At 34.0% G+C, this 21,915-nt stretch overlaps 2 protein-coding genes across 2 annotated transcripts; both read left to right on the top strand.

Annotated features, from left to right (window-relative positions):
- Nucleotides 1–110: 110 nt before the first annotated feature.
- LOC130622489 (NADH-ubiquinone oxidoreductase 75 kDa subunit, mitochondrial-like) lies at nt 111–18,650 on the top strand. The gene is made up of 20 exons (XM_057437944.1): nt 111–284; nt 11,712–11,926; nt 12,007–12,230; nt 12,300–12,377; nt 12,577–12,695; nt 12,882–12,948; nt 13,054–13,153; nt 13,230–13,264; nt 13,404–13,664; nt 13,788–13,839; nt 14,595–14,671; nt 14,780–14,846; nt 15,133–15,195; nt 16,399–16,560; nt 16,781–16,870; nt 17,124–17,181; nt 17,262–17,373; nt 17,669–17,732; nt 17,922–18,056; nt 18,296–18,650. The coding sequence occupies exons 1-20, from the start codon at nt 218–220 to the stop codon at nt 18,431–18,433; spliced, it is 2,184 nt and encodes a 727-aa protein (XP_057293927.1). The 5' UTR covers nt 111–217; the 3' UTR covers nt 18,434–18,650.
- Nucleotides 18,651–20,323: 1,673 nt separating this feature from the next.
- Nucleotides 20,324–20,683, top strand: LOC130621244 (type I iodothyronine deiodinase-like). The gene has a single exon (XM_057436554.1). The coding sequence runs from the start codon at nt 20,324–20,326 to the stop codon at nt 20,681–20,683; it is 360 nt and encodes a 119-aa protein (XP_057292537.1).
- Nucleotides 20,684–21,915: the final 1,232 nt, after the last annotated feature.

Below are 21,915 nucleotides of genomic sequence, written 5' to 3' on the forward strand. Positions count from 1 at the left end.
TAAGTATTTCAGCGTATGACTTTCAAGTATGTGCCCATTTCTGCAACGTACCGGGCAACTTTAAATGCTTCGCAAAAATTGTGCCTAAATACGAATGATTTGCATACGGGCAACACAGAAAATAAATTGAGAATTCTAGTTATAAGTTGCAGGAAGAACAGTAAACAACAAGCGGAAAAGGTCTTTTCTAGACCTGGAGGTTTCTTATTACTATAAGATGATCCGTGGTGGCATATCTGTTGCTAAACACAATGCACGTATACTATTAAACACTAACAAAACTGGTAATTACAGTTTTTTTTAATTTTCTGAGGACAGTGTAAAGTCTCACTTAATTTTATATATATAATGTAGCTTATAGGTCTCAGTGTTCCGACACATATTGTCTGGCCGACCCATGTTGTCCGAAGAACGGCAACAACCCATATTTTCTGAATCCAACCCATATTGTCGGGATAACTAAAATACACTTATCGCTTGATTATTTTTCAGAAAATTAATCTTTTGCTAATGCGGATTGTTGACACCCTGGGTAAGACCTTTCAACAAAATTTACAAGGTAACGCAAGTCATGTCCTCATCTAAACCTTTTTGGACAACATGGGCAGGCATAAAACCTTTACCCATATTGTCCTAAACCTTTTTGGACAACATGGGCACGCATATAACCTCTACCCATATTGTCCTAAACTATCTCGGACAACATGGGCAGGCATATAACCTCTCCCCATATTGTCTTAAACTATCTCGGACAACATGGGCAGGCATATACAGTACAGTCCAGATGTAAGCGTACGCGTATGCTCAAGTTTCACACCTTTTTCTCGGAGGCGGTAGTTGTTTGTCTTTTGTTCTTATTAATTATCTTGCGAGTCCTGTAAGTCATTAACTTGCGCGTAATAAACAAAAGATTATCGAAGAAAAAATAGCTTATTATAACTGCGCGTAACTATTGTTAAATAGTGTTAACATAACTATTCCCAATAGCATAATTGCAAATGTTATCAACTCTATCAATGTGACACGAAGAGCCATTGTTTAATATTTTTATTAAACAAAAGTTTGACGTGGAAACTAAATAAACTAGCGAGAAGGCATTGTTGGTTGCGTGGGTTAAATAAAGCTTTTAAGCGATAGAAATTATTATATTTTAACAAAGATTGAAACTTTCATTTTGATAGAAAAGCTTTTTTAGATCGTGTTTTAGAAGTTTAAGAACGAAAAACGGCGATAAAAATGTTTTTTAGATCGCCTTTTCAAATTAGAAATGTTTTTTTAGATTGCATTTTTAAAGTTTAAAGACGAAAAACAGCGATAGAAATGTTTTTTTAGATCGCATTTTAAAAGTTTATAAACGAAAAGCGGCGATAGAAATGTTTTTTAGATCGAATTTTAAAAGTTTATAAACGAAAAGCGGCGATAGAAATGTTTTTTGAGATCGCATTTTAAGTTATAAACGAAAAGTGGCGATAGAAATGTTTTTTTTAAAAGTTTAAGAACGAAGAACGGCGATAGGAAAGCTTCGTTAGATAGTGTTTTAAGTATTTAAAATGTTGTCAACTCTGTCGTTGTTAAAAAAAATAAAAATTCAATGGCTTTTGCGTTTAATTTATTTTCGTGCAGAGTATTGTTTTATAAACAATGTTTCTTGCTATGCTTTTGTTTTTAACACGAAGCAATTATTTTCGCGCAATTTGAAAGGAACTCACTATCCTATTGTGTTTTTTAATGAAAGCAATTATTTTTGCAAGTTGAGCGTACGCGTACGCTTACATCTGGACTGTACTATAACGTCTACCTATATTGTCCTAAGCCTTTTTAAACAACATGGGCAGGCATAAAACCTTTACCCATATTGTCCTAAACCTTTTTGGACAACATGGGCAGGCATATAACCTTTGCCCATATTGTCCTAAACTATCTCAGACAACATGGGCAGGCATATAACCTCTACCTACGTTTTCCTGAACCTTCTTGGATCATATGGGTTGGGGTGTCTGCTGAACTTCGAAACTTTGAAAACCTGCATATCAGACTTGACTTAAAAACATTAAATATCCACATTCTCCAAAAGAAAAGATAACAAATGACAAAGACAGTAAGTATTCTCAGTCTTTTTCAGGAGAGGCGTGCCATCACACCTGCACGCCTTGGCACACACCTAAATCGTTTCACGCATGTGATTAATCGCACGCCTGAAAAATAAATATTGAGTTTTCAAAATCAACCTATAAAATCCATTTTGTAGCGTGCAATGACAGCCCTCAAAATAATTTTTGGAGAGTCGTCAGACAAAACGTCCGATAGATTTCAGTCTTGTGGACACTTTTAGACTTCAGAAATTATTAAATAGTTCTGGTTCTTCTAATCCACAAACAAGCCTATTCATAGCCAACCTGACGATCCTAGCTAATTCACCGACCCCGGACTTAGTTAGAAGAACTACGTAGACATAAACCTCTTTCGCCTGGCCCCTTCGTCGTTGGTAACCAGGTCTTACACAAGAAATCCAGCCATGTGGTTCTTAACTAATGTGGAGGTGAACGCCGACGGAGCACGGATGAAGCAAGTCTGCAAAACTGCACTTACAGGAGGAATAGACATTTTATCATGGATTTAATTGTAGATAATTTCTTCATTTGACAAAATAATTGGACACCATAACAGGTCCATTTTTAATGGATTTTTTCTTTATGCCTGTAAAAACGAAACCCACGGGCAGCATAAATTTTTTTCTGTAAGAATTTTGTTGAAGTGTAGCCGAACTTTCTCAATGAGTTTTGAAGTTTTATTTAAGCCACGTGGATAAAGATTCTTTTTAATTTAAAAACAAAGCATATTTTTGCCTATATTTGCTTGTGATGACCTGAAAAATAAACAATAAATATAAAAATGACAGTATGCATACTATTTCGGACATGTAGAAAAGGAAGTTAAGATTGAGAGAGTGGCTATACCAGTAGACACTCGATCATCTTGTTTGGGGTTCACAATTTAAAACGTCCCCCACTTTTCTGCTGCAAAATAAATGCGCAACAAAAATAACCTTGGAGCCCGTATTGCAGGCGTAACATTCTTTGCACGTGCGTTTTACATCGCACAAGTTACTTGATTTACATGTGCGAATCATCGCACACCTACTCAAATATTCCTGAAAAAGACTGTATTCTTGCCGAATTTTTTTAACAAATACATGAATATAACATAAGTCAAAGAACATTTAATAAATAATTGTTAATGTTATCTCCTTGCGTGAAGTCGATGGTTTTGACTCGTTTTCCGTTAGAATATTTTTTGTCATCATAGTTGCATTCCTAGCAATCTCAGCAGCAACTTTCTCCCGTACAGTTGATCTTTTAGGGTATTCGTTTCAAATGGTGTTTCACTATGTGGATTAGGTTGATCTGCAGAAAAATTGACTGTTTAATCGTTTTCGATAAGTTCTGAAACATCTTCTTCTTCTACCCAGTCTGTTGCAAGATCCAGTTGATCCAAACCGTTTGGTTTTTGTCCAAAAACAACTTCGAACGGTGTCTTTTTAATGCTGCTAACAACCGTAGAGTTCAAAACAACTAAATATAAATATAGGACTAACATTCCATATGTTTACCAGTTTTTCTAGATTTTAGCAAGGATTCATGCAAGATACTGGTTTAAAAATCAATGAAGCAACTAAAGCAGCCAAAGTCAGGATAATTCTATTTAAATTCATTTCCTCACATTGACATAACTGGGTAATACAGTTTGTTTATGTCACAAGCGTGCACTTACACTGTATTTCAGGAAGCCATTTAGACCAGCAGGAAGTCTTTGTATCCATCTCTTTGGCACTTATCATGGTCTGGATTGTTGCGTTTCCCTGCTCAACTAAACCTGAAAAAACAGTATTCCTTACACACAGATAAGAACCCAGTAAAATTTACCACAGCCTTTAGCTGTATTAGAAAATATATGTTTTTTTCTTTTTGGTCATTGAATTGTACTTACGCTTATGCTGAGTTTAAAATATTGCAGAACCATTACTTATGCCTAAACTTTATCTACCAACAATGTAAGAAAAAATAATATGTGTACAATACATAAAACACCTAACACAATAGAAACCTTGGGACTGGGAATGACCAGGAGCACCATGAACGAATGTTGTTTTTCCTGGCCAGGATGCAGCGACATGTTCCATGACACCATTAACAAATTCTCTCCCATTGTCTGAGTGTATGATTTTTGGCAGTCCAAACACACTCAAAAACCTATCTTTAAATCTTTCGGATGTTTCTTCAGCTGTTCTTCTACCCAGGGGGAAGAGCACACAGAATTTCGAAAAATGGTCAACTATGTGACCAATATATTTGTAAATTCCATCAGGTTTTGATTGTATATCAATCAAGTCAATCTGAAATTTAAGCCAATATATAGGGAACAGTAACTATGGTACCAATTTATATCAAAAACTTCTATTTGAGCATTATTTGTAAAAGTAATTAGATACAACTAAGACAGTTTTTCTACAATGTTACCTGAATTCTTTGAAGAAAACCAGTTGAGATAATGGGCTTCAGAGGAGCCTTTTTCAGTTGGACAGATTTTAAGGCACAATGCCTTGTGTAACACTCCACAGCCCCATCTTGGAATGTTGCTGTATGTTCTACTAATCTGAAACATGTTAAGGAAGTATACAGCATCTGATTAGGATTTGACAGGCTATTAATATCAATCAATTACCGTTAATAACTTGTTTTTTTTAAACATATTTACTTTTTTATAATTTAACAACTTTATTAACTGACAATGTTTCATTGTTATCTTACGTTTATGTTTGATTTCCTAATTACACTTTCCCGTAAGGTCAAAAATAGTTATAGGCGTTAATACCTGTTCAAAAGTTTTTCTTGAACCACAATGGATGAGTTCCTTGCTATGGATTCTTTCAATTATGTCAAACATCTTGTTTCCTGTGCATACCCTCTTAAAATTTCCCAGAGTTGCGTTGCACTGAAAAAAGCATTTAGATATATATAAATATTGTGTCAAATCAACGATTATATATATATACATACTTACAAAAACATCTACTGTATATAGCCATTATAAAGAACAGAATTGATTCAGACAGGTTTCACACTTGCATTATCCTGTTAACAGGACATCCTACCAATTAGATGACTGAATCGAAAGTCAAAGTTAATAGACATATATGAAACTAAACTTACATTTTGCTAGTTTAAGTTTCCAGTCTATGAATCTTGATTTTATTATCTAAGAATTATGGTATATATACAGGAATAACAATAAAAAAAGAAAATATAAAAACCATCTCAGTTTACCACAGTAACTGAAACATAATTTAGAGGTCATGCCAAAACTGAACTTGCCAAAGAAACAATCCATGGGTATTAACTAACATGCATCTTTACTCTTCTGCTATTTGTTGTTCATATTTTGGCCTTTAGAGATGACAAATAGCTAAGCATTGTTCACAATGGAAAATGAAAAAAATTCAAACACCATAAAAAGTATAAAAAGTATATATATAATATATACCTAGGTACATGAATGTGTAATAAAATGCAGTATAATTAAACTATAAAGGAGAAAAAAATGACTTACATCAACTGTAGTGCTTGGAACACATAAAATATCCACCAACCCAAGTGTAGGGTAACTCATCAAAACATGCTTGTTTCGTCTGATACGCCTTACAGTACTTTCTGATACATCGCTCTTTTGTTTTTTCAATTATAAAACAATGTTGTGATAGGTCTCTTGGGACATTATTGTGGAGTTCTTTTTGCACGCTTCCACCTCCAACCAGGCCTGGAACTGTTTTTTATGTTCTCCCAGATCATTTTTAGGCAAAAGATTCTCCATTAAAAACTCAAATCTAAATTATCCCTGAAAAGGATAAAAAAAAACAAAGTAAAATAACAAACTTATATAAACAAACTGAGGAAAATATAGCTAGCTAGATATCCTCAATACCCACGATCCACACACAACAACCGCGCTGCACTAAATTGTCGGTTTACCCATATTGTCAGAGGGCTGCCCATATTGTCTTTTTTCCACAGTTCAAAATATCGGACAACATGGGTCGACAGACATCTTAGTCCAACGCCTATGTCCTTTGATCCAGCATTAAATGCTGGCTCAACTATAAGTGTAGGACATTAGGCTCATTTTAAACAAAAGATAGCTTTGTTCTGCCCAATCTTGGAACGTGCCCTGTCTTAAGACTGGCCAGGCCAATCTTCTGACAGTGACAAATGGGTAGCCAGTCTTAAGACTGGACTGCCCAATCTATCGACATACATCTCCAATCTTAAAACAATTGTGGAAAACAAAGAGAACAGTGAAAATTTTAGACTGTACCTCTTAAAAGGAACTTTAAATTTTCTTGGCAAATCAAAAGGTGAAAAAATTATACCATATATAAATGTGTATAAAAAAAATTGAAACTATTCAACCATAATGGCTGACTATCGCTAGCTACCTAGCTAGCTAGCTAAGCTTCTCATTCAAAATGACGTTAACAGCTAACGATTTATCTGATTCTTTATAAATAAACCTTTTTTTAAAAAAAATTGGTTGCTACGAGCTGTATATAAATGCCAAATGTATATTACGTGCTAGCTATAGCTAGCTAGCTGCTACGATTTTAACTTCGCCCAAAAACTGGCCTGGTCAATTTAAGTTTTTTGTTTTTCGTTTTTTGTTTATCATCCCTTCTTTAAAATTTAAAAGGCATCTAAAAATGGGCCTAACGGTTTCCTGCCCAATCTTGTTACGCCTTGCTAAATTAACCGGCCGGCCAGTCTTAAGACTGGGCATTTTTATGTCCAAAGATTGGAAGTGTCCATAGATTGGGCAGAACAGCCTGATGTTTAAAAAAGTGCCAATTTTTTTATCAGCTTGGACAGCAAAGTCAAACTATTAACATGGGACTCATGATTTTGTTTTCACTTTAAATTTGTTGGGATGAGTGGCCCATCTTTAATTAGTTCTGTATTTCATTGAAATACCCATATAACAACAAGCATTACAGTCTAATCGATATTCAAAACTTGGTATGTTTTGAATATATCCACTTCTGGATATAATTCTGATGTTAAACTCAGGCTCCCTCGCAATAAGCGCAGCAACGCAAGCAGCTAACCTGACATCCATCGATCAGGAAATAATGGGCAAAACAGGATAAAACATAATCAGGGAAAAAACAGGAAAATAGTTGGGTGTTCATGGTGGTTTGATATTACAAATCTGTTATACTTAATTTTCTAAAAGCGTATAAGCAAAAAAAGCGTACCTAATACGAATCCTACATTATATATGTTAAAGAAAAAACTCTTGGCTTTCAGAAAAGTATAGATAGTCTGAAACCACGGAACGAATCTTATTTGTCTGAAATACAAGTAAAGCTCGCTGTTAACCAACTTGCAAATTAATTTCTGTTTGATTGAAACAAGCTACAAACACGCGAAAAACTGAAAATAAAGCGTTTGATAATATCCTTTTTGGTGATATATTTGTAACGATTTTTAGCCAGCTTAAGAGATTATATTAGAGGAATTTGTCAGAAAAAAAAAGTTAAATATGCTTTTTTCACGAAATCTAGAATTACAGTACCGTTTAAATGTAACTTTACATGTGCACAATATTTATCACCGTCACAAGAACCTTTGGTAGCGTCAGAACTTTTGTTGTTATTGTTAACCTACTGTTAAATACATGTGAGCTATTTTGCATGTTGAAAACAATAAAGTTCATGTGTTACATGTGAACTTTAATTGGCTCATGTAAACTTTGAGTAATTCATTGTTGTATTTAATTGGTATAGCCATCAAGGGATCAATGGGAAAAAAATATAAAAATTAAACAAAGCTTTATGTTTTTATTGTTTCTACTCATGAACGGCAACATATTATCTTTTGTTTTTACATGTGATTTATTATGATACTTTGATAAAATCTCGTGTTTTGCTTTCATTTTATTGTTTTTACATAAACCTAAATGTTGTATTTTATTTAGGGACTGTCTCCACCATCGTTTTATATTTTATACGAATTGAAAGGATCATTTCTAAGATCCCGTTTTCATGATTTTTAAACCATCTACGGCGATATTTTCGCTTTCTACGGTGCTGTTTCCATCATTTTTAAACGATCTACGGTGATGCAACAAAAATGCAACGCAACAAAAATTAATAAAACTTGGGATTGACGAAAATGGCAAATTGCTTTATCTTTTTGAATCTTCGTCAAGTAAGTTTAATTTGATCAACCGAAACTAGTATTCGAAACTACTATTTTTAACAAAAGTCAAGGCAAAAGAGCTTCAAATTTTGAAAACACTGTTTTATTAAAAAACAATCTCATTAACACTTTTTAACGATAGCATGCATGTTACATGTAAGAACAAAAAGATTTATCAAATTTTATTGTTACGACTGGCGGATGATGATAACAATAGAAAGCAATTAGGTTCATGTGTATTTAATTGTCTTGGTTACTCAGTAAAAACACACTTATTAATCGAGAATATTGTATTATGGCACATTTTTGGTATACATCATATGCATGGAATGCAATTTGTAAGTTTAGGAAATGGATCGGGATACCAGGTAAGAAAATAATTGAGTAAGGCAGGACAGATAATACATGCTGCTAGTAATCATAACAAGGTAATCACACTAAAATGCTTGCCCAAGGCAAAGAGGGTAATTTCCTAAGAGTATGCACGTTTTGGTTGCCCCTCACAAGCTTATATTCTCATGGATCATAATATTGTGAATGATTTCCAAGGCATGACCCAGATCTCTTCATGCATGAATTACATTCATATCCTCTATTCACGAGGCACATTTCACAACTAATTGTACAGGTACCTATCACTTTTTATTTAATGATTAATTATTTAGTTTATTAATTATATACTTATTTAATAATTTATTCTCATGCATGAAGGATATTTGTTTCTCTTTCACTTCAAAAGTCAGTCATTAAGAGTATTGGCTTATATGCGTCAACAACATACATACATACATACATACAAAGGAGCCTGGATACACGTAAAACTTTACAATAGCTATAGAAAGCAAATAATAGTCTATAGCCAAAATAAACACAAAGTCATAATACTTGACATATATAAAATCCATATTACGACACAAATTTTTGGCCAGGAGAAGTGCTTCCTTGCCCATAGAGGCCCACTGCTCAGCTGCGCGCATGTGAGGCTCTGTTTCGAGCACAGGAGTGACAAAACACTGCTTACCAGACTGTGGTGTGGATGAACAGCATGGTTGTTCACTGGGCGTGTCGGTTGCTGGTGCTTTAGTGCCTTTTTGAAGAGGTTGCTTATTTTTAGGTGCCATAGTGTTGCTGTCAGAACCTGTTGAACAAGAGCTTCAAATCTGAGGGGATTTAATCTCCAACAACCTTAGTTCTTTATGGCATGCGAGGCAAAACAGATGCATGTTGACCTGGGGCAACTGGGACAATGCTCTAAGCAGATATAATTCAACAAGGCTACCTATTGACTGAATCAGAAGTGCCTTTTTCTTAACCTTATTTGAGGTACAGTACTAGGCCAGAGCCAGAGTGGTATCTATCATTCTACAGGACAGCTAGATGGTATACTGAAGTCACCGCAATTAACACAAGCTAAATTTTCATTTAGCTCCATATAAACAAAAGATATGCAAAAGTTCTTTATGTAGACATGAGATCGTTACACGACGTTGTGAAACTTGCGCATATGTAAAGTTACATTTAGACGGTACTGTATATCTACATTTGGATATAATTGATATATCCACTTTCGGATATCGATCAGTCTGCACTAACAGTTTGGATTAGGTACCCATCTATGTACACCACTGTTTTTCACTCTCAAACTTGTATATAAAAGTAAGTGTGAATAATGGCCAGCTTACTAAATCCAAAAGAAAAGTTTTTTTCAATAAGAGAGCATTGTACCAAAGAATGGAATAGAAATGTATTAAAACAAAACTGAACTGAGACTAGAATTGAAAAAATGTAAAAATTAGGTATAAGATGACTAAAGCAAAAGTTTTTATTAAAGTGGCGTGAAAAAGAGCTTTGTAACAAAAGAAAGAATTATTTAAACAATGGTTCCATGAGCTTGTGTATTAGACTTAGATATATTTAACCAAATTTTCTGCAAGCATTACTTTTACACTTTTTTTTAATTTGGCACTATTATTAAAACCATGGCAAAATGAATCTTGTATATAATGTTTTACATCTTAAAAACCGTAGATGCCAATTTATCTACATTGTTTTTTGGCGAAATTTGTGTGTTTTTTTGCATGAAATTTTTTACTTTTAATATCATTTGTCTCATAAGGCAACTCCAACTTAATTTTTTGTGGGTTGAATGTCAATCTACAGTTATACTAAACAAGGTGAATCAAAACGTTACTTTAGGACCATCATTTTTAAGGCCACTTGAAGTTGATTCTTTGTTCATGGTTATTTGTTGCGATAAAACTAAAATGCGTGATGCGCTAATTTTGTAATCATAAAAATAGTTACGTAGTTAAACAGAAGTTTAAATTTTTATGTGATTTGTAACAAAAATTAGCTACTTTCGATAAAATAGTTATAATACAAGTGAAAAACAAGACTGTTGTAAGATTGTCGTAACACCCTCCTTTTTTATGATTATTATAATGTGCAACTTTCGAAACAGCACAAGAATAATTCTTGCTGCATAACTTTTAAAAACAAGTTTTTGAGCATGCAAGTATTTTTATCTTTTTACCTTAAGAACTAGTTCCATTTTTTTAGTGAGACAAATTATTATTATTTTTCCTTTAAAACTAAACAATATAAACTGCATGCGTTATGCAAGAATACATAGAAAAGAATGGTTGTCGTAACACCCTCCTTCATTGTTATTTTTTACTATATTTTTGTTGTTATCGACCATACATTCTCAATAAAATTATTTTTATGTCGCCAACCGACTGACCATAAGGTACTATCGACTTTGCCTGTAGAACAACGAATTAAGTTTGAGTCCTTAGTTCGAAAGCTTATTAAAGACTCACAATTTTACGATGCATTCATATAAAGTCTAAAACAGTAGTTACAATATTTCTCATTATAATGATAATAATTTTTTTGATCATATAAAAAATTAACTTGATTGGCCATTTTAAATTATTGCCGATCACTGTGACCTCCAGGTATGTTTATTTTAACCATTAAACTAATTAAAACCAGATTTTTTTAAAAAAAGAATTGGTTGATATGTCATTCACTAAAAATATAAACTCTTTGTCTTTCACAATATACATACACAGATGTATAGGTTAGCTAAGTTGTGTAATTTTGTCTCAAAGTTAGGTTAATTTTTCCTGAAATTTAATTTCTTTAGCAACCTAATCAAAATTTTTAATTTTATAAATTTAAGAAATCTGAGACTTTTTTTATCATATTTTTCCAATCTTAATTTTTCATTTTAATTAATAATAGTGTCAAAAATTAATTTCAAAGCTTATTACTTGCTTACGATGTATGACCTTAACCTAACTTTCACTGTAGGCTGGTAGTGCTATAATTATGGATTTCAACTTTGTGAAATTTATTTTATATTTAAGGATGTGTTCTTATTTTGTGTTGTCTTTCTAAATAATTACCTACTTTGTTAAACAAATATATTTAATTTCAATTTCTTTTTATTTGTAGTTCAACGCTATGCTGCAACCACCCCAGCTGATCAGAAGCCTCAAAAAATTGAGGTTTTTGTTGATGACAAAAGAGTTTTAGTTGATCCTGGTACAACCATTATGCATGCATGTCAAATGGTTGGAGTTGAAATTCCAAGATTTTGCTATCATGATCGTTTGTCCATTGCTGGAAACTGTAGAATGTGCCTGGTGGAGGTTGAAAAATCACCAAAGGTATATGTGTAGAAAGTTTTATTTTTTAATGTCAAATCTGTGTTTCTTTTTTCTTCTTATTTTTCCTTTTTTGGGTATAGCCAGTGGCGGCATGTGCAATGCCAGTTATGAACGGCTGGAGAATTAAAACAGACTCACCAATAACAAGAAAAGCAAGAGAAGGAGTCATGGAATTCATTTTAATAAACCATCCATTAGATTGTCCTATATGTGATCAAGGGGGTGAATGTGATTTGCAAGATCAATCAATGGCCTTCGGAAATGATCGCAGTCGATTTGTTGATGTCAATTTTCAAGGAAAATCGTATGTTACTCTCAGATATTTACTAGCACTGATATTATTTACAATTGTATAAATCTGTATTACCTTTAGAGCATTTGAAGATAAAAATATTGGTCCGTTAGTAAAAACAATTATGACCAGATGTATCCAATGCACACGCTGTGTAAGGTGTGAAAAATGTTAAATCTTTTTCAAAATTTTTCTGGGCTTTTTTCAGAGAATGTCTTTTTTAAAAATGCTGTAGTAGTTAGGTATGAAAACGGAACAGACGGTGATTTTAATAAGTTCGAAAAGATTTTTAAAAGAATAAGGAATTTCACTGAACCCTTATAAAAATCACACTCTTAACTAATATTTCTTTGGGAAGATTTGGCAATGAAGTGGCTGGTGTAGAAGACTTGGGAACAACAGGACGAGGAGGTGATTTGCAAATCGGAACATATGTTGAAAAAATGTTTAAATCAGAATTGTCAGGAAACATTATTGGTAAGAACACATTTCGCAAATTTTTTACTTAAATTTTTTCCTTGTTCAGGTGAACATCAAAATTATAAATGTATAATTTCAGCATGTAAAAAATTCAAAAAACCTTTATATACAAATTGTTAGTAATTCACCTTATTAATAGTTTCGATCACAAATAACTTTATGCGAATATTTCTTAATTTTTAGACTTGTGTCCAGTAGGTGCTCTTACATCTAAACCATATGCATTCACATCAAGACCATGGGAGCTAAGGTACTGGATTTAATACCATATGGTAGTTTCCATAAAGAAACCTTAGAATTGCATGCTTGGATTGCATGTATACTTTACTCGATTCTTGTGATATTACTGTTTTAGAAAGACAGAATCAGTAGACGTTCTTGATGCAGTTGGAAGCAACATTGTTGTTGGTACACGAGGAGGAGAGGTGATGAGAATTTTACCAAGAGTAAATGAGGTATTAGTCTTTCCTATTTATTTGATTATGTGTTATTCTTTATATGTATTTAACGCAACAAAAACGTTTATTGCAGGATATCAATGAGGAATGGATATCGGACAAAACAAGGTTAGAAATAGCTAGGATGAGACTATTAGCTATTATACTTATTCTTAAGTCAAATTTTTTGGTTTCCTACCAATGTTTTGTTATACTGCTTAATTATGATGGATGATGATGATGAAAACGTTTATATGCTTCGCTATAGATTTGCTTATGACGGCCTTAAGAGACAACGTTTAACTAGTCCGTATGTGCGTGGCGAAGATGGAAACTTAAAAGCTTGTGGTTGGGAAGACGCACTAGTTGAAGTAGCTAGTCGCATGCATTCAAATTCGGGTGCTGATATGGCTGTTGTAGCTGGTGATCTGGTAGATGCGGAAACATTGATAGCTGTAAAAGATTTGTTCAATAAGTTTAACTGTGATAACTTGTTCACTGAAGAAGGATTCCCGAACAGTGGCGCAGGGTAGGTTGTTTCTTATTCACTTAAGATCTAGTGATTAACATATAATAGCCACTATGGAATAAATCACAACTAAAAATAAATTTGTAACACTTTTTTGTATTTACGTTTATTTTGTTTCTGCAGAACTGACCTTCGTTCAAATTATCTTTTCAACACAACTATAGCAGGGATTGAGGTATGTCATTTAAAATGTTTTAGCATAAAAAAGTGAAACTTTTCATATGAAATACCGAGTTAATTGTGTGAGAAGGTACGAATCTACTAGCACTTTATTAAAATTTTAATTATTTCAGACTTGTTTAGTTAAGGCAGCCTATATTTGAACTTGCTAGTATCACAAGGGATGACAATTATTTTTATCAACTTCAAAAAACGTATCAAACTGATTTTTTTTTTTTTTTTACCAAAGCGTATAAACGACCACAAAAAAGTAAGTAAATCAAAAAGTGTAGATGTCATAAGGCAGAAGAACGTAATAAAGTAATCGCCATAGAATAAAAAAGACTGAAACGTGAAAATTCTTTTGTCTTTTTAAAAAATATCCCAAAGTTAATTCTAGCGAATAAGTCATTTTTAGTAATTTCGCTCATATTTATTATTGAATATTATGAATAAATCTCGCGAAAGTTGCGAAAATTGACCATTTAAGGTTAAATTAATCCTGAATTCATATTTGGACAAATACCTATAAATGTAATGCATATATATGTACTATATCTTTCTTTTTTTGCATGACGCACAAAAAAGTCGGTCAAACATGACGAGTGCATTTTTACTATTATTACCGTAATAAAGTTTGTAAAAAACAACAATGATAAAAAAATAAGTTGAATTTTTTTTAGGAAAATTACCTTGACAAGATTTTTTTCTGATGAAAAATATCTCTTTACGCCTGTTTCTCACTTCATTTTTGCGTTTGTGTTTTCACAGGATGCAGATGCGTTACTGCTTGTTGGTACATGTCCTCGATACGAAGCACCTTTGGTGAATTCAAGAATAAGAAAAGCGTAAGATGGTATTTCTGTTAACTTAGGATTTCAGTAAATAGATCATATAAAATATCAAAATTTTTCATACTTTCTTTTTGACCTTATTTTCTGCACATATTTTTTCAGGTGGATGCATAATGAACTTAATGTTGCCATGGTTGGCACAAAAACAGATCTCACTTATGATTACGACGTAAGCGTTTTTATTATTTCGGCGAAGAGGTTCGAAAGAAATATAGATTTAGTTGCGGAAATAAGGCTTGTTAGTGAATGATGGTATGTGTTCTTGCGCATAGCAGCACGTTTTAAGACAATAGTTATTACAACTGATTGATAAAAAATAGTGCGTCAGTGCAACGCAATCAAATGCAAATTCGTTCGATGACTGAACATATTGTGGACAGTACCGCGTCTTACGACAAACGCCACTTCAATAAATCGCTATTTTCGCTTAAGGTGTAATGAAACTTATCTTTTAGCATCTTGGTGACAATGTAGGAGTACTTCAAGAGATCGCAGAAGGGAAACACCCGTATAGCAAGGTATTAATACTGAATAATATTTTGTATTCCGTGTGTTTATTGTTGGGATTTCGTAGTATTGCTATTAGTACTTCAAATCGTATACGACAAAACGTACCATGTATTTGCCCCCAAAAGACGCGTACTACGCAGGTTATCATTTAAAAATATGCGTTCTAAAAATGCCTTTAAATAAATTTTTGGGGGCGCCTTTCCAACTACAAAATGTTCTGGCGACAAATACCAGTACAGGGTTCCCATGCCTCCTCATAACCTCTAAAATATCCTCAAATTCAAAGGGTTTCCTCAATTCTCCTCCAATGTCCGCAATTTTTTTTACATTTAGGTTTTCTTTTCAAATCTCCTCAAACATTTTTTGGCATTTAGTTATGTTTTATATACTAGTAGTTAGCCCGTGGAAAATCCACGGGTTCGCCCGTCCTTTTTATACCGCATTGCGTGCTTCTCGCTATTGCGCAGCTAAACTACCATTTTGCGTGACAGACAGACAGACGTATACGGGTATTATATTATAGATGCTATTTTTTATATTATTTATTTTGAATCAACACAACTTGTGGTTGCTGTGGCTTGCAAACATTACTTTCTTTTTTATGTTTGTATTTAAAGCAAAGTTTCTTAGTTATTTTTTGTAAGAAAATATTGAGATGTCAGTCTGTGTTTTCCTTACAAGTGCAATTTATTTGTTTTCCAAATCTACTCAATCACAAATATCTCCTCGAAAGTCCTTAAATCTTTTCAAATTTTGATTCGAAAAAAGAGTGGAACCCCCTGCACTAGGTACCAGCCCTTTATGACGTCGAGTCTATAGTATCAGTGTTCGTATATTCAGGTAATATTTTACTGAGTCCAAAATCTGTCAGTTTAACATCCCAGCTCATAACACCGCTACCAAGTAAAATGTTTTCTACAAAACGTCGACATATTTTGCCTGCCGCCATCTCTTGTTCTGATACAAAAAACAATTGCGAAAGACCAGTTTGATCAGCAAGAAAGTGCAGCATGTTGTATACACACTAAGGTTGCATAATGTTCTAGAACCTACCGCTGTCAGTTTTTTACAAGTTCAGAAGTTTATAACGCTTCTACAGTCAGATTTAGGAAAGTTAAAACAACGTTAGCATTTGCAGTAGTTCTATAAGCTCTGCATTTTTAAACAATCTTTAAACTTTTAAAACGAACACTTCCAATCTATTTTACCAGGTGCTGCAAGATGCCAAGAAACCTGTGATTATCGTTGGTTCCAAACCCCTGAACACAGCGGATGGAAATGCCGTCCACGCGTTGTGTGCAAACATATCAAACAAACTGAAATCTCAAGGAAATGTTGACAGTGAATGGAGAGTGTTGAATATACTACACAAGGTAATCCTCCTAAATTAAAGGATAATTACGCTGCCGTAGTAAGTAAAAAAGTATTTTCAAAAGATTTCATTTGACTAGATTTCGTGCTGCTGAGAAGCTGTTTAGTTTATATTTGAAGCTTTATACATATTTAAAAATTATGCTTTTGTCACGAAACTCTTTGAAACAGGTTAACTTTTTTTTGTTATAATCCATAGTCGATATAAATTTTTTTCGACAGGTAGCAAGTCAAGTTGCAGCTTTAGATATTGGCTACAAACCTGGTGTTGAAAATCTGGGTTCACCAAAGCTGTTGTTTCTTCTCGGTGCTGTATGTTTATTTCCATATATTTGTTACAATCAAGCTAGTGTTCAAAGTAACAATTAGAAAGTCAACCTCGGATTGAGCCATACATCAACTAGGTTTGACATAACGGTCATTAAAGTTACTGATGACATTGGGGGCGTTAAAATATGGCTTCCTACGCAAAAAGTGTGGTTTGCGTTGTCAGAATTGATCGAAGAGTACATTTCTCCTTAAAAAAAGAAAAAATAGCACCCTGATATAAAAATTTAATGTTTAGGACAGCGGAAACATTTCGCGGTCAAATTTACCAAAAGATTGCTTGGTTGTATATCAAGGTATGTCACACGAAATGTTTGTCTTTCGTGATTGGTGTTGCATTGCTACTTGTTTTCAACCTGTTGTTGTTATATAATAGGTCACCATGGAGATAATGGTGCCAATATGGCCGATGTCATCTTTCCTGGTTCAGCATACACAGAAAAAACTGCAACTTATGTTAACATGGAAGGTCGTGCACAGGAAACGAAGTATGTTTTTTAAAGAAATGACGATTTAGCGTGTAATATAGTGTGTGATAACGTTTTCCTTTGGAACACTTATAGAGTTTTTCTTAAGTGGATTCACAAATAGCATTTTGACGACATACCTAACTGTGCGTTTTGATATTTGGCATGAAGTTTTGTTCTGTAACGCTACAAAAACTCACGAACATGTCTTTGTGATAAAGAAAAGTCACCAGCTTTAATAATTTCATAGCATTGACGTATCACGAGCTCGAAGCTAGACAGCTTTCTTTTGAAGTCATCTAATCTTGTATTTCAGGCGTGCTTTGACCCCACCAGGATTATCGCGAGATGATTGGAAAATTATTCGCGCATTATCAGAGGTAAATATTTATACGACACGATAAAGTTACCATCACGCGAGAAAGTACTGTACGTGTCTGTATAGTGCAGAATCGTACTAGAGTTAAACCAAATGAAAATTTAAATACAGTCTTTCCTCGTTAATAAACGCTTACAAAATAAAACGATACGAATAACTGGTTACCCTTTTCTTTATTTTGTTTTCATAGATCGCTGGAAAAACGTTACCGTACGATAGTTTACCCGAAGTGCGACAACGTTTAATGGATGTTTCGCCCAACCTAACAAGATTTGGAAATGTTGAGCCCGCCAATTTCTTCTCACTCGGAGCAGCTTTAAGCGAGGTCAGTCAACATGGATGCTAACTGTACTTCTTTTCCTTCATTTTCCTTTCACGAGCAAGATTTGCAGCAGCATGGGGTGATACTTTGAGTGATGCCTGCATATAAGAGTTTGACTCAAAAAGAAACAGAAAGAACAAACATACACATCCCTAAGAGTGCTCCCTTTGTTTGATTGGTTTTTGCTAAAGTTTTTTTTATTATAGATCTACTGTAATATAGTAATTTTTTTTCTTGTTTAGATTAAACTGTCTGGTGGTGCAAGTACGGTTTTGCAAGCTGATATTTCTACATTGAAGGACTTTTATATGACTAATAGTATTAGTAAAGCATCACAAACGATGGCGAAATGCGTGCATGCTGTGCAAACAATGAAATAACTTTATAATAGCTGTGAAATTATATGATTTAAAAAAACTGCTTGTGGTCACACGTGCCAGGATTTTATACCAAATGTTTTGGGTGAATATCGTCAGAGGTGAATTTAAACATGGTGCTGCGACGTTTCTATAGTGAAGGTTTTACACGAAGTTTTGGAACGTGTTTCATGCTATTATTTTAAAATCATTGTTCAATACAGAACTTCTCTTTCCAAAACATTTCCTTTTCTGTCTATCTACAGGGCACGCTACAATGTTTGATATTTTGATTTTTTACGAAACAATATGTTGTTTGACTGCGGGCTTAACCACGAAAAGCGTGCGTGTGTCGCAGCACGTGACCGCTATGATTTTCGGTTGATTTTTTATGGAAATGCCAGATAACATTGTCTTAGTTCGATGTCTCTACATTTTGTTATTTAAAATGGTACCTTATTTCGATACTTAAATTTCGTTCAATTTAAATAAATTTTTGCGTGTGCGGGTGACAAAAGAGACATTGCTCTGGTGTGATTAATTTCTTTTTGCAGCTCTATTTTCTGTAAATTTTGTGTGGTTTTATTTTGGAAAATTTTGAGATATGAAAAGTGGGTTTAATTTGGCGAAGCTTATGTTTGCGTGGATTTAATTTTGCGGACTGTTGAAAGCCTTAAAGTTGCCCGTTAAATTAAATTTTGTGATTGTGACTTAATTAATTAAACTACCTCTCTAACTACTGCTCATCAGAAATCATGTAAAATGCAATCAGTCTTTAAAAATAAAACTAATTCTTCGCGAAAATTTTGTTTCGAAAGGTTTAGCGGCTTTCTTATTTTGCGACGTTCCATGAAATATACATCATCTGTTGCTCTATTGTGTTAAGGATCCCACTCCTTTTGTATTTTTTATCGTTGACATCATTCTGACAGGGAAAAGCTTCAATCTCTTCCCTTCCTAGTGATGGAGCTTGTTGATGCAGCTTATGTGAACCAACTTCGCCCTTTATCCTTGCTTCATTCTTGCCGCATGAGATTAAAGTTAAAAAAGATAAAACAGCACGTAAAGAGATGAAATCATACGTGACATGTTTAGGGGCAAAACACCGTCGGAAAAGCATCGGTTTTTGAAGAGAAACGGGAAGAAATCAGATGCCTAAATTATTGCTTAGATAATTCTTTTTTCTCCAGAATAAAACTGACGTCTTTTTCCTCTCTTAATTCAAATTTCTAAAAAAAATGAAAATCATTAGCTTAAACTACTTCGGAATTTAGTGGATAAACTTTTTGTAAATTGAAAAATGAGCAAAATTTAACGAGATAAATTTTGCGAATGAACGACTTTAAAATGTTTAGCGAAACTTTAGCGAAAAAATCTCAAAAGTTTCTCCCATTAAAGTACTACATTTCTCGACTCGCACAGTTCTCCCTCTTGATGACTTGTAGTTTTTTTCAGATTCTATATCGCAACACATGTTCCACGTTGTTCACATAAGCCATTCTCATATGACGGTGAAATCAATTTCATATTGTTAGGACGATGTGAAAAGAACTACGCTTTACTGCCGTATTAATAAAAATCAGCCGTTTTTTTCCCTTCGATTTCGTAGGTCGACATCAAGTGTCGTATAGGTTGCCAAGTTACGAGTGTCTTTCTTTCAACGACGTACAATTTTCATCATCGTTCCGTGCGAAAAAAACCATGCCGAAATGATGATGCAATAATTACGCAAAGGACTCGTGTCACCAGAACACGAAACAAAGAATTTATTATTTTGATTATTGTCGTGATAGAATTTTCGATTTATGTAAGTGAATTATGCGATGCAATCATATATAAAGTGTTTGTCCAAAAAGAAAAGATACAACATGCAAGCTTCAGATGTGCATGCAAGAAACACTACAGTTACATAAGATGGCGTTGAACTTGAAAGATTTTGTCATTTACCAATTTCATCTAGTTTTGTTTTCAATCATCTTTATGATAGCAAAAATCTTAAGCTATGTGCCTGGGTTGAAGATATTTCTAGGGGACTGCGTGGCAAAAATGGCGGGAATTGAAAACGGTTCCTACTTTGCGGGAAAGAATCTGTTTTCTTCGCAAATGTTCTTCAATGTACTCTATCAGTTATACTTGGATGGATTTAAACAAGCAAAGTTTGGTCTTGATGCACCAGATGCAGTGCTTTATAATCAAGAAGGAAAGCAAGTTAAATTACTCGATTTCTGTGATACCGGAAGACCATTAGTTATAAATTTTGGTTCGTGTAGCTGACCAAAAATCATGGAAAGTCTGACACAATTTAGTGAATTGACAAAAATTTATTCCAGATGTGCAGACTTTCTTTTTGTTTATGTACAAGAAGCACATCCACAAGGAGGTTGGGAATTGAACGTAAGTATTATTTGGGTTGTGAAATTAAACCAACAGGCTTTTAAAGCATATTTGTTTCTCAACGATAAAGTTGACATGCGATGTGCTGACGATGCTAGTTCATCGTTAGCTCAAACAATATTTTTTCGCTCGTCAATGGCGTTGGTTTTCTGCTGCTTTTGTTGTGTGTCTACCTGGTTTGTAATTGTTTGAGAATAGCACGTGATTTTGCAGAGATCAACTTCCAAATTAAGTCATTATGTTTAAGTTTCGAAATTTGTACAAAAACGCAAACCGTGATTTTTTTTAGCTAAACAAAAACGCACGAATATAAACATGTAAATCTGTTGGATTTTAATTTGTCAATTTTTAAAATACTTTCAAAATTTCAATCTGCAAAACAAACAGTTGCTAAGCACTAATAATCCAGTATATCTTTTATGCCGTTTTGCCACGCCACACAACTTTGTTCCCATTTTTTTTATTTAACACAACAATGTGCGTAAATATTACCTGGCAACCTCGTCCCCAGCAACTGTTGTCTCTTTTCTATAACCGGGACAGCGAAACGAACATGTTCTTATCGCCGTCCGATGTTAGAAAATATACAATATGCCCTGGGGACGAGCTTAATTACCTGACTATTTACCTGAAAGTAATATAGGCACATATGAATAAAAAAGAGCGCATTTATTTAAACTCGTCCCCAGGGCTTGTCAGTACATCATAGGCGTAGCAGAACCCTGGGGACGAGCTGCGTACTGATTCAGATGTTTGTGAATTAGTATACTTTTATTGGGTTTTCGCCAAATTAAATCTGCGCTAAATTTAGCAGTTTTAAATTTGCCAATTCAATTCACGCTAAAACTCCCATTATAGCCGACTGCCAAAAAAAATAATACTGGGTTATTCCTGGCTGCTGTTGTGCTTGGGTCGTATGGATGTGTCCCGTGACGTAGCTATCAAACAAAATTCTATTCTTTCACAGGATAATGTCAGTGTTAATGAACACGCGAACATGAAAGAACGTATACAAGCCACGGATTTTCTTCACAGTCTTAACTGCCACATCATTGTTGACAATATGGAAAACTCAACCAGTCGACTATATGGCGCGTTTCCAGCACGTCTTG

The sequence above is a fragment of the Hydractinia symbiolongicarpus genome, chromosome 12 (assembly GCF_029227915.1).
Source record: "Hydractinia symbiolongicarpus strain clone_291-10 chromosome 12, HSymV2.1, whole genome shotgun sequence".
NCBI lineage: Eukaryota > Metazoa > Cnidaria > Hydrozoa > Anthoathecata > Hydractiniidae > Hydractinia > Hydractinia symbiolongicarpus.

Coding starts and splice junctions, on each gene's coding strand:
- LOC130622489 (XM_057437944.1), top strand. CDS start 218: ATGATCCGTGGTGGCATATCTGTTGCTAAACACAATGCACGTATACTA. Junction 285..11,711: donor ATTAAACACTAACAAAACTG/GTAATTACAGTT, acceptor TTTTATTTGTAG/TTCAACGCTATGCTGCAACC. Junction 17,733..17,921: donor TTATTCGCGCATTATCAGAG/GTAAATATTTAT, acceptor TTGTTTTCATAG/ATCGCTGGAAAAACGTTACC.
- LOC130621244 (XM_057436554.1), top strand. CDS start 20,324: ATGGCGTTGAACTTGAAAGATTTTGTCATTTACCAATTTCATCTAGTT.